Genomic DNA, 12970 nt, shown 5'->3' on the forward strand with positions numbered 1-12970 from the left:
CGCAATCCACCATACGGTGCGTGGCGGTGGGTACCTCATACCACAACTAACATCTTCTCTCTCTGTTCCACTCCCAAACAGAACGAGGGAAAAATGTCTGCCTATATGCCTCTGTACAAGCCCTAATCTCTCTTATCTTATCCTTGTGGTCTTTCCGCGAAATATAAGTTGGCGGCAGTAAAATTGTACTGCAGTCAGCCTCAAATGCTGGTTCTCTAAATTTCCTCCAGAGACATCCACCCGAGTTCCTGAAGCATTTCCATAACACTCGCGTGATGATCAAACCTACCAGTAACAAATCTAGCAGCCTGCCTCTGAATTGGTTCTATGTCATCCCTCAATCCGACCTGATAGGGATCCCAAACGCTTGAGCAGTACTCAAGAATAGGTCGTATTAGTGTTTTATAAGCGGTCTCCTTTACAGATGAACCACATCTTCCCAAAATTCTACCAATGAATCGAAGACAACTATCCGCCTTCCCCACAACTGCCTTTACATACTTGTCCCACTTCATATCGCTCTGCAATGTTACACCCAAATATTTAATCGACGTGACTGAGTCAAGCGCTACACTACAAACGGAGTATTCAAACATAACAGGATTCTTTTTTCTATTCATCTGCATTAATTTACATTTATCTATATTTAGAGTTAGCTGCCGTTCTTTACACCAATCACAAATCCTGTCCAAGTCATCTTGTATCCTCCTACAGTCACTCAACGACGACACCTTCTCATACACCACAGCATCATCAGCAAACAGCTGCACATTGCCATGCACCCTATCCAAAAGATCATTTATGTAGAGAGAAAACAACAGCAGACCTACCACACTTCCCTGGGGCACTCCAGATGATACCCTCACCTCCGATGAACACTCACCATCGAGGACAATTTACTGGGTTCTATTACTTAAGAAGTCTTCGAGCCACTCACGTATTTGAGAACCAATCCCATATACTCATACCTTAGTTAGGAGTCTGCAGTGGGGCACCGAGTCAAACGCTTTCCGGAAGTCAAGGAATGTGGCATCCGTCTGGTTCGCAAGATATCATGTGAAAAACGGGCAAGTTGTGTTTTGCAGGAGTGATGCTTTCTAAAGCCGTGTTCATGCATGGACAGCAACTTCTCTGTCTCACGGAAATTCATTATATTTGAACTGAGAATATGTTCGAGAAACCTGCAACAAACAGATGTTAAGGATATTGGTCTGTAATTTTGAGGATCCGTCCTTCTACCCTTCTTATATACAGGCATCACCTGCGCTCTTTTCCAGTCGCTCGGGACTTTACTTTGGGCAAGAGATTCACAATAAATGCAAGCTAAGTAAGGAGTCAATGCAGTAGAGTACTCTCTGTAAAACCGAATTGGAATCCCATCAGGACCTGGTGATTTATTTATTTTCAACCCATTCAGCTGCTTCACAACCCCAGGGATGTCTATCACTATGTCCTCCATACGGGAATCTGTATGAGACTCAAACAGCGGTATGTTTCTACTACCTTCCTGCGTGAAAGATTTCTCAAATGCTACATTTAAAATTTCAGCTTTTGTTTTGCTGTCTTCTGTTGCCAGGCCAGACTGATCAGTGAGTGACTGGATGGAAGTCTTCGACCCGCTTACCGATTTTACGTAAGACCAGAATTTCCTTGGGTTTTCAGCAAGATCTTTTGCTAAGGTATGACGGTGGTAGTGGTTGTATGCTTCGCGCATCACTCTTTTTACAGCAGCACGAATCTCTACTAATTTTTGCATGTCCTCATTCTCCCGATCTTTCTTGTACCGCGAGTGCAACTGTCTTTGCTTCCTGAGCATTCTCCGAATTGCGCTGTTAAACCACGGTGGGTCTTTTCTGTCCGTAACCAACTTTTTCGGCACATACTTCTCCAATGTGTTTAAAATTTGCCCATAATTCTTCCATGTCCATCGTACCGGAAGTAAATGAAGTCGATTTATTTACTAATTGGGATGCTAACAACTGCAAGCTGTTCACATAGTTTTGTAAGAGGTGTTGGTTAACGAGTTACACACGTCACTTCTCATCCCATCATATCCCATATTTCACACATGCTTAATTGGAGACATGTCTGGAGACCATGCAGACCAGGGAAGTTGCTGCATGTCTTAAAAGAGCATGTTGAGTTTCATGGGCCATGTGTGGGTGAGCAACACATCACCTTCCTGTTGCAAGAACAGGAAAAGAACAGGTCTAACAACATTCTGCACATACCGAGCACTGGATAGTATCCCCTCCAGAAACACCAATGGACAAATGCACTCTAATAGACAGCACTCATTATGTCTACATTTTGCATGTAAATGACCAACACTTTTGGGTGAAGACCATGACATGCCATTCCATCTTCCAATTGATCCTCTGACGGTACCAGTCGAGACGTGCACATTGATGCTGTGGCATGAGTGGAAGACAGGCTACAGGTGTGCATACCTGTAGGGCCACAGCTAATAACCAGTTCATGTTGACATGTCTGGGCTCGCAAGCCCTCTTATCTGCACTCTGGTAGCTTTATGATCTGCCACTGCTGTATTTACTACATGATCATCCTGGCAGGTATCTGTAGTGTATGTATGTCCAGAATGTCATCTATGGGTGTGAGAATGTTCATGTGACCACAATGCCAGCATCATTGCACAACTCACACAGCACATCCAACTTGTGTGACAGTTCTCTGAAATGACCATCCTGCCACTTGGAAGGCCACTATTTGACCCCTGTCAAACTCACTCAGTTGGCTGTAGGAAGGACAAGTGCATATTTGTGGCATGGTTGCCTGGGTGGTTCACACATTTTCACCACACTGAGCCTTGTGATGTGAATGTTCCCTATTAAAGAGTAGACACAGAGGGCACTATGGTAGATTTACCACTATGCTATCTGTTGGTGGATGACATTGAAACCCCAGGTGTAATAATTTTTTCCCACCAACAGTGTATCTAAGTATGATTTTTGAAAGAATTTTGTAAGTAGCTGGCAGCAATGCAGTTATTTATATCAGTTTTGTTCTCTTTCTTGTGAAGTGGATGCATTACAACATACTGCCATTCTATAGGAATTGTTTCTTCCAGCCAAATATATATAACAGCTTCATGAAGTTTCTGCATGAGATTTTTACATTTTATTTTCCATATTTCTGCTTCTATCCCATCTTCCCCTGGAACTTCATTGTTTCTAAGTTCACATAGTGCTTTGTCAATTTGTAGTTTGTTAAAAGTTTACAATCCTCTTTATAATTTGTTTCCAGAGTCCCATCCAGCCATCTGAAACTGAGATTGGGACCTGATATGTTGAGCCGGCCGTGGTGGCTGTGCAGTTCTGGTGCTGCAGTCCGGAACCGCGAGACTGCTACGGTCGCAGGTTCGAATCCTGCCTCGGGCATGGGTGTGTGTGATGTCCTTAGGTTTAAGTAGTTCTAAGTTCTAGGGGACTTATGACCTAAGATGTTGAGTCCCATAGTGCTTAGAGCCATTTGAACCATTTGAACCTGATATGTTGTTTCTTTTCTAATGATTCACTGTGTTATTTTTCTTGAACTTGTCCTGTTTGAGCTAGTCTGGTTTTATCATAATGGTGCTTTACAAACTGAACGGTATTTGAAGTCTGTTTCTGGATCGCTGTGGATTCATGCCACTTTTGTGCAGTTTTATGGGAATTCTGGTCTTTATTCTACCTCCTATATTTACATTTCCTTGGAGTGTACTAGTACTTTGGGAAGCTTGTAAAGAAATATCTTTAAGTTCTGACCAGCTGGCAGATTCTTGGCTGAAGATGTTTGCAGAGGAGATGTTTGAAATTTGTTTAAAAAATTCTGGAACAGTTCTTGGATTTGTTCGCATCCTCAGTTTGGTTCAATTTGGCTGGAATTTAATTAATGACAGGTGGCGATTAGAACGGATGACTCCTTTTTTTTTTTTTTTTCACATTCAAAATCTCTTTTCAATTTCTCTTGGGGTGGTTGTATATTGTATTTTTAAATTTCCAAATGTAGTTTGGAGATCTCCAAGTTTCTTCTTGTTAGGACATGACAGAAAATGTGTTGACACTGATTTCATTTCAAATACTTTTCAAAAGTTGATTAGTCTCTCTCCATTTTTACTAGTCCTTTGGTAAGCAAGGTACAGTCCTACAATTGTTATGAATTTGTTTTCCTTGCCAATTTGTGCATTACAGTCTCCCATCAAAATTTTAATATGGTGATAGGGAATAGTAGCTGTAGTTTCTTCCATTAATTCCCAGAATTCCTTCACTTTATGTGGTTCTTTTTGGTTACAGTTTTTTGTGATGCATGGGCATTAATTAATAAACAAACCTTGTGTTCTGATTTGATTGAGAGTAATGAAATTCTTTCAGAAGGTGAAGTAAAGTTCAATGCCATGGTCACCCTAAAAGCATCAGTTATTAAAGGAAGAAAAATCTTTCCATGTTACTTGGAGAGTTTTACATTGTCTAAGGGAGGCAAGAAGTTGGTAACTTTCTATCCACAATACCAAATGAGAACATTAACTTAAACTTAACATGTATATATGCTACGATCTCATTATTTGTCCCAGTGACTTGTGCTTTATTGAGAAGCTCATCTCACCAGAAACACAAGAACTTCATGTAATGTGTAGAAATGCAGTCCAGGTTTAAACACTGCTGTGTCTGCCATAAGATATGGTACACCACTATATACACAGAAGGCACCACATACCAGGCCAGTCTCTAGTGTGGCACCACATCAATGGTGCACATAACAGTGACCTTATTATGCGTCAATTGTAAGTCATATCCATCCACCGTAGTTATGATATGATGCCACAGAGTGTGCTGATAACAGGTACTACATCCTGCTTACACCTGGTGTCAGACAAATAGTTCAGAAATGAACACCCATCCAGCAACTGCAGATTTAAGGGGACAGTTGTCACATTGTCCCAGTCATCACACAGTATCGCAGTAATCACTGCATACAACAGAGTGAGTCATTAACAGAGACAGGACTTAGGTACTACCACAGACAGCAGAGTCAGACTGGAACTATTATTGCATTAGTAAGTCATCATTTACTGAGATAGATTTATCCCAGTGTTCAGAACTTTAAAATCAGCACTATGCCTTTCCATTATAATCACATAAGTGCTGAGTAACTGTGTACAGGATGTTTCAAAGTCTTGGCATCAAATGTCTAGGGGTGATAGATCACATCATTAGGAACAACTTTCGTTAAGACACAAAATGTTTGCTCATGTTACCCAGGGCCACTAGGCATCTTTTTATTATTGTTAGGCCCCTGAGCAGAGGCAGGGTGGAGGCAACCTGTGACTTGCGTATGTAATGTGTGTTGCCTGTAATCCACTCCTCTAGTCTATGTAAAAGAGAGTAGGCTGAGCAAAATTAAAGCTACTGATTTTCCAGGTAGATGCAATCATTCTCAAGGTTGAATACATATCATAAGGGAAAGGCAACCACTCATCTATAGTGGACTAATGTGTGGAGCACAAAAACACATAACAGAAAACAGTATTCATACTAGCTTTCGAGCTAGGAAGCATCATTCATTTAAAATGGTCAAGTTTTCCCCACACAGACAGTATGCTGTAAATTGCAAATGCAGGTTAGCAAAAACAATTTACAGTCCAATATTTCCATAAGACATCCAGAACTTTTCTGTGCTACTGGCTGATAACAAAGGTAAAAGCATATGGAACAATTTCTGACATATGTTTTTCTACTGGTGGAATGGACAGCAATATCCTTCAGAGCCAATGTTTGGCCAAAGCAAAGGTTGCACTGTGAATGTCCCAAGAGTGAATGATCACGACTGCTCTTGTTTGCCATATAAATGAATGGTGTTCCAAATACTGTGAACAATGCTGTGAGACTGGTGACTATGTTGTTATGCACAAGGTGTATCCAAGATGGCCGCGAGTGTAGAAGTGTGTGAATCTAACTTGAGAAATAGTTATAGTTATGCTGTTAAAAAGGGTGTTTGTAAGAATTGTAACACTGAAATAACAACGCTAAAAGAACGAACTGCTAGCTTACAATTCATAGTCAGTTCCTTAAGAAGCGATATTGACTCACTCAAGAAAGAAAATCGGGATCTGCGATCGAAGCCAACACTAAGTGAAGTGATGCAAGACAAAAGTAATATATCGTCCGAGTGGGTAAAAGTGCCGTACAAAAATAGTGTTCCAACTACAAAAAGAACAACAAAGTCTGCTAAAACTGTCACATTTTCGGAGAAAAACAAATATCATGTTTTGCAAACAAGTGACTGTGATAACGACTCTCCAAATGATCGTGAACTTGAAAAAGACAGTGAACTGAAAATGAATAGCGTTTTTTCAAATAATGTCAACAACAAACACAGATCATCAGGGAAAAAGAGTAGTGTACTATTACTACTAGACAGTAATGGCAGGAATCTATCCAGCATGCTCCGTGAGAAAAATCGCGACATAGCAGTGACTAGTGTAGTGAAACCGGGAGCGGGATGTAAAAATGTTGTAGACATTAACTCTCGCTACAGAATTTTTTACAAGCTAATAAATGCAGAAACACAGTAGTTGCCACACTTCCTCATAGGCATGATCTGATTTATAGTTCATGTGTAAACAAAGAAATTCGGAAAACAAACATTAAAATAAGGAAACTGTGTTCTCAATACACTAAGTGCGATGTACTGGATATAAGCAAGCTACATGGAAATCTGCACACGAAGCATGGAATGCATTTGAACTATGATGGGAAAAGATTTGTTTGTGATCGTGTTAGTGAAATAATCAAAGAAAGACTTGTAAGAGATAGAACAATTTATCAGCTTCCTGAACATCCTTCCAACAGCGAGGAAAACAAAATAAACAAGAAAGAAGAACGAAAATACAACACTGCTGACGTTCCTAATTTAAACTAGAGGTATGTGATGCTGTAAATATGATTCCCAATTACCAAATCGTGAATACGCCCGAACTAAAAAATTTATCACCATAATGTGCAATCCCTGCGTAATAAGATCGATGAAATTAACATTCTATTAACACATTAACTTAATGATATCTCAGTGTTATGCATTTCTGAGCACTGGCTTAACCCAGAATTAATCCAGAATACGAAAATAAACAAATTTGTCTTGGCTGCTTACTACTGCAGGAAAAACAGCAAACAGGGTGGGGTAGCAATTTACACAAAGGATAATGAAGATTTTATTACACTACCTGACTTAACTAGGGCAAATGTCGAAAAGGATTATGAAATTGCAGCTATAAAAATTACTCAGTTCAACCTGGTTATTGCTACAGTTTACCGATCACCGTCCGGGAATTTTGAACTTTTCTTAAACAAAATGGAGTCATTGCTAAATAAAGTAAATAAAATGGATTGTGAATTGATAATCTGTGGTGACTTCAATATTGACTTCCTCACGAATAGTGGAAATAGGGAGACCATTTTGAACCTTGCAACGTCCTACAATTTAAAGGCTGAAGTAAAAGCAGCTACCCGAGTATCAGCAACTTGTCAAACAGCTCTTGATCAGCTTCTAGTAAAGAAGAGTTTACACAACACCTCACTAAAAATTTTCAATGCAGGTTTTAGTGATCATCTTGCTCAAATATTAAGCATAAAAGTACAAGGCAGTATTATTAACAACATGTCTTTTAGAACAGCATATCGAAGCTATAATCAGCATAATGTGAACTACTTCAACAACTTATTACAGAAAGAAAAATGGCTAGGAGTGTACAAAATGAACGATATAAATGAAAAATTCGACACTTTCATTGATACATTAACCCATTTCTTTGAACTTGCATTCCCACTGAAAACATTAACCATACGGGGAAACTCTAGAACAAACAGCTGGATCACAAAGGGAATAAGGGTTTCATGCCAGAAGAAAAGACTACTTCATGAAATATGTAACTCGAAAAATTCCTCACCTGTAGTACGCGAATACTATAAAAAATACTCCAAAATATTAAGAAAAGTAATAAAAGCAGCAAAAATAATGCATAATGATGAAATCATTTATAATTCAGCTAATAAATCAAAGGCTATGTGGAGTGTTATAAAAAAAGAATGTGGAGAATACAGACAACCTTGGAAAAATATAACACTATCACATAAAAATAAAAAAGTAACAAACCCCTTAGAAGTAGCTAACACATTTAACAACTTTTTCACAGGTGTTGCTGAAAATATGTTACAATCAAACTTTAAGAGCATCCAGGCAAATGAATATAAAATAAGTACATGTAGAGGATCAATGTACATCAGTTCTGTTTCACAAGATGAAGTAGCTAAAGCAATAAAAGGACTAAAAAATTCCAAATCGGCAGGTATTGATGGTATACCTGCAACAATGTTAAAGAAGAGCGCATCAAACCTAATTGAAGTACTCACACATTTATGCGACTGCTCACTTCAGGCAGGCACTTTCCCTGATGTGTTAAAAACATCAAAAGTTATTCCTGTATATAAAAAAGGGGATAAAGACAATGTAAATAACTACAGACCCATCACAATTTCCTCCTGCATCTCTAAAGTACTGGAAAAAGTTATGTATGAGAAACTTATGAAATTTATAAATAAAAACAGCATCCTATGTAATGAACAACATGGATTCAGAAATAAGAGGTCAACGACAACTGCTGTCTATGAGTGCATCAATTCCATCCTAAACCTGATGGACAAAAAACAGGAAACAATAGGAGTCTTTATTGACTTGTCAAAAGCTTTTGACATGGTGGACCATAAAATTCTGCTATCAAAGCTAGAAAGATATGGTATTCGAGGTCTGTCCAACAAGTGGATCAGTTCCTTCCTGACAAATCGTATGCAGGCAGTGCGCATCAAGCACACAAATATTGAACTAAAAACTGTATGTAATCACTTATCTGACTATAAACAAATAAAATGTGGTGTACCCCAAGGATCCGTATTGGGACCCCTTCTGTTTCTTCTGTACATAACTGATCTAAGCTTAAATATTGATGCACACAAATCAATCATATTTGCAGATGACACCACAATTCTACTAAAAGGAGACGACGATGAACAGTTACAGCAGACAGTAAACATGGTCACGAAACAACTTAGCAGCTGGGCACAGAGTAATCAGCTTGTAATAAACAGTAAGAAAACTGTTGCTCTAAAATTCCACAATGTTCCTAACAAGGACATGTTTATCCCATCAGTCTCTATCAATGACGAACCAGTTGGTAACAGTACTGAAACCAAATTCTTAGGACTTTGGCTGCAGAGTAACATCAGATGGAATAAGCATATTGAATGTCTCAATGCAGAACTGAGCAAAACATGTTATCTTCTTTGTTCATTAAAATCATGCTGTAGTGAGAAAACAGTATTGAATGGATATCATGCGTACTTTCATTCTCGTCTTAGATATGGGGTCACCTTCTGGGGAAACTCTAAAATAGCTAATAGCACTTTTAAACTACAAAAAAGGGCCATTAGAATCTTGTTTGGGTGCAAGCCTAGAGACTCTTGTAAACCCCTGTTTAAGAAATCTGGTATTCCCCCATTACCGTGTGTATACATTATGGAAACCCTTTTGTTCTTTAAATTAAATGTAATAGGCAAGGACCAGAGGCTACAAAAAAACTGTGATATACATGAGCACTTTACCAGACAAAACAGGAACTTACGTATGACTCAAATCAGCACAGCACTGTGCCAAAAAGGTACTTTTCACATTGGAGTTAAGCTTTATAACAAACTTCCTGAAAACATAAACGCTATCACTGAGGTCAATACATTTGGAAAATCTCTAAAGTCATATTTACAGCATCACTGCTTTTATTCCATTGAAGAATATTTAAATTTATGAAATGTGTTATATAAATACTTGTGTGTAAAGTGTATTATTGTAAGCTTAAATATGTATGCCTTGAAACTACTTTCAGCCTGTATATTTATAGCTTGACTTGTCCAATGTCTTATGCATAAGCTGCTATGTAGACAACAGGACCAATAAAATACAATCCACAATCTACAAAAGCAAATATCTTCATCGATTAAATCAAGGGATATTCAGTAAGACAAGGAAAAAAATTTTGCAGATAGTGTAATAAATGACAACTTACCTTAAAGTAAACATAAGACAATGTCAATGAGTAGGAGGAAATATATGGTACTGTTAAGTACAGCTCTCTTGGGGAACCAATACATAACTTTACATTAATTAAAGAATACTGACAAAGTTTGATGAAGAAGATGAAGTAGTCATTACAAATCTCATGTTTGTGTTCAAGGCAGTAGTAATACCATCATTTGTATCCTAGTATATGTGCTCTCTCATGCACTATGTTTAACGGAATACTTCACAGCACCTGGCATACATATTAACTACAGTTCAGAAAACTATGCAACACTTCATAGTATTCACTTTAACAGCTATATGCATGGAATAAAGATCATCTGAAACAATTTTAAGTTTTTGATTAACAGTTGAAAAAATTTTTTGTGACACAGATATTTTATTTTTACCTCTGATAAGTCACACAGGTTACTCTGTTCGTTTAAATTACTAGAATTAAATGTTTCAACAGATATTTGAAATTTTTTTTTGGGAATGTGTAGATGAAGTCAGTCCAAATAAGTACTGCTCATTACAGGTGAATTTTAAAATTTTCCCAACAAATTATATGTTTGAAGAAATTTCAGGTGCCTGCAAGTCTGAAAATTCTGTGAATGCTCATTATGTGGTGCATGTGATCCCGGAGTGAACTGAAAATGCAGGTTTGTTTCTTAATGGAAACAAAATGTTTTTTAAAGTGAAATTTTATGACCCTATTCAATAGAATAGATCCAAAGTAGTCTAGCGTGATATTCGGTTTAATATGGTGTGAGATGGCACACAAGACAGGACAACACAGGCAAAGAAGACATGGCATACAAATGTTTATGAATATTTTGGGTTCTTTTGTTTTACTGAACTGGATTAAAGACTAATTAAGAGACAACCAGGTAGCTACTATACTAATACAACTCATGACAGAATCACTTTCAAGATATTTTCATGGAATAGTTTAGTGTTACATTTTCCATATTCCTCTCATTTTATTATGCTCTGTGATTAAAATAACCACTAGCTCCATTTCCTCTAGAACTTATAACACATGTAAATGTTTGTTTGCAATGTTGCCATTGCCCAACTTGGCCCATCTTGTTTGACAGCCTGTGCTGTGCTGTCTATCTGCCAGTGCCTCACAGCACTGCTACTCACTTCACTGCAGGAAGACCGATTATTCTTCATGTTTTGATTTCACTGTTAACACATATCATCAAACCAAATATCACACTACATGAATTTGGGATCTCTCTATTAAATGAGGACATCAAATTCCACTTGGAGAATAAAATTATTTGTGACAAGAAATATATTAACAGGGACAGCAAAAGTCTAAGAATAACCATACAACAACTGAGTAATACTGCTGCATGACTGAAACAGACAGCACAGTGCTGGCAGGAACATGGGGCGAGTGGACATATGGAAATTGAAATATCAGGCCATTCTGCTAAGACATATTGAAAGTAATATTGTACCAGGGTGCAATAGTAATGTCATTATTGGCTTGCTGTCAATTAGTCAAAAATAACAACAGACATTGAGAGATCAGTAAACATTTGTTTGCCACATCTTACTTGACTGACTTGCCCTGTCTCATAGAGTGACATATTCCAGTCCACACTGTGCTGTCTGATATTCCCATGCAAGAGCAGTGGTGGTTACTCTTTGAGTTTTGCTGTTTCTGTTAAAACACACACACACACACACACACACACACACACACACACACACTTACTCTTCCCTCTTCCACTGGTCTTTGTTTTCTTCCTTCATTTCTCTCCTTTTGTGGAAAATATTCGAAGGATATTCAGATGACCTTTCTTGGGTAAAAAATCATTATATGTATGAAACAAACAATCACTGTAAGAAATAAAATCCATACCTTCATCAGGAAGAGATGATTGTCTTTCAACAGTAGATACTGTCTTCAGGTTCACAGCAGAAGTCAGAGGAACTGTAAATGGTGCTGTAAGCAGGTGATACTCTGTTAGTAGATCCCATAAAGCATGCCGAACAGATGATTTTATTTTCAGTGTCAGAGATTCAATGTTAACTCTGCCTTGTTTCCATATGCGGAATTCCATAAATGCCATTTCTTCTGTAAAAATGAACAAATAAATAAATGAATAAATAAATTCATATTTGCCATCTTTCTAAAAAGTGTGAATTATATACATCGGTTACATACTATATAAAGGAACTATATTGTCATATTCCCAAAGGAAAAAAAAATCATGTAGAATTAACAAGGCCTGTGAGGCATACATCTGAGTTTGAAATGTAAATGACGGACATTGAATTGGAGTCCAAAATTTGAAGTTGTTTAGTTGGATGTTTAATATAAAGAAGATGAAGGTCAAATATTTTAATGGATCCATTATTTGCTCTTATATATTCAAGAGTAAGGTTAAGTTGTGATCAGTGGAGGCTGGTTCCTAGTATTATATTTATGAACATTGTTATTATTTTCAAATAGTACCTTATTCTTCACAACAAACTACATAGGATAGTAAATGTATTGTGAAGTGGTTGTTAGGCCTAATTTTATAAAAGGTTGTCCACATGAAGTTCGAGGATTGACACTAGATATTAGCCACAGAGTACATTTCTGTGCAATGAATACTGTGTGCCTACGTGTGCTACTGTCCCAGAAAATAATACCATGCTGAGCTGTGGTGGCTTACCTGAATTTCTCTTTCCATCTGCCGGCATGAACTTTTGTGCTAGTGTTCTGCGAGGTGTCACTTCAGCTATTGGTGGGCAGCCATACTGGCAGGGAGAGAGATGAGTTGAAGCTGTGCAGCCTACCAGGCCAGAGGCAGAGCTTAGCAGTATGCAACTGACATTCAGCACATGTTGCTTTCTATGCCTT

The 12970-nt window shown here is 37.9% G+C and overlaps 1 protein-coding gene across 1 annotated transcript in view; it reads right to left on the minus strand.

Moving 5' to 3' along the window:
* LOC124722628 (KICSTOR complex protein SZT2-like) overlaps positions 1-12970 on the minus strand; it is a 727281-nt gene that overhangs the window by 150192 nt on the left and 564119 nt on the right. The window contains exon 41 of the mRNA XM_047247762.1: positions 11981-12196. Coding sequence (XP_047103718.1) covers positions 11981-12196 — 216 coding nt within the window. The remainder of the gene's footprint in view (positions 1-11980; positions 12197-12970) is intronic.

The sequence above is a fragment of the Schistocerca piceifrons genome, chromosome X, assembly GCF_021461385.2.
Source record: "Schistocerca piceifrons isolate TAMUIC-IGC-003096 chromosome X, iqSchPice1.1, whole genome shotgun sequence".
NCBI lineage: Eukaryota > Metazoa > Arthropoda > Insecta > Orthoptera > Acrididae > Schistocerca > Schistocerca piceifrons.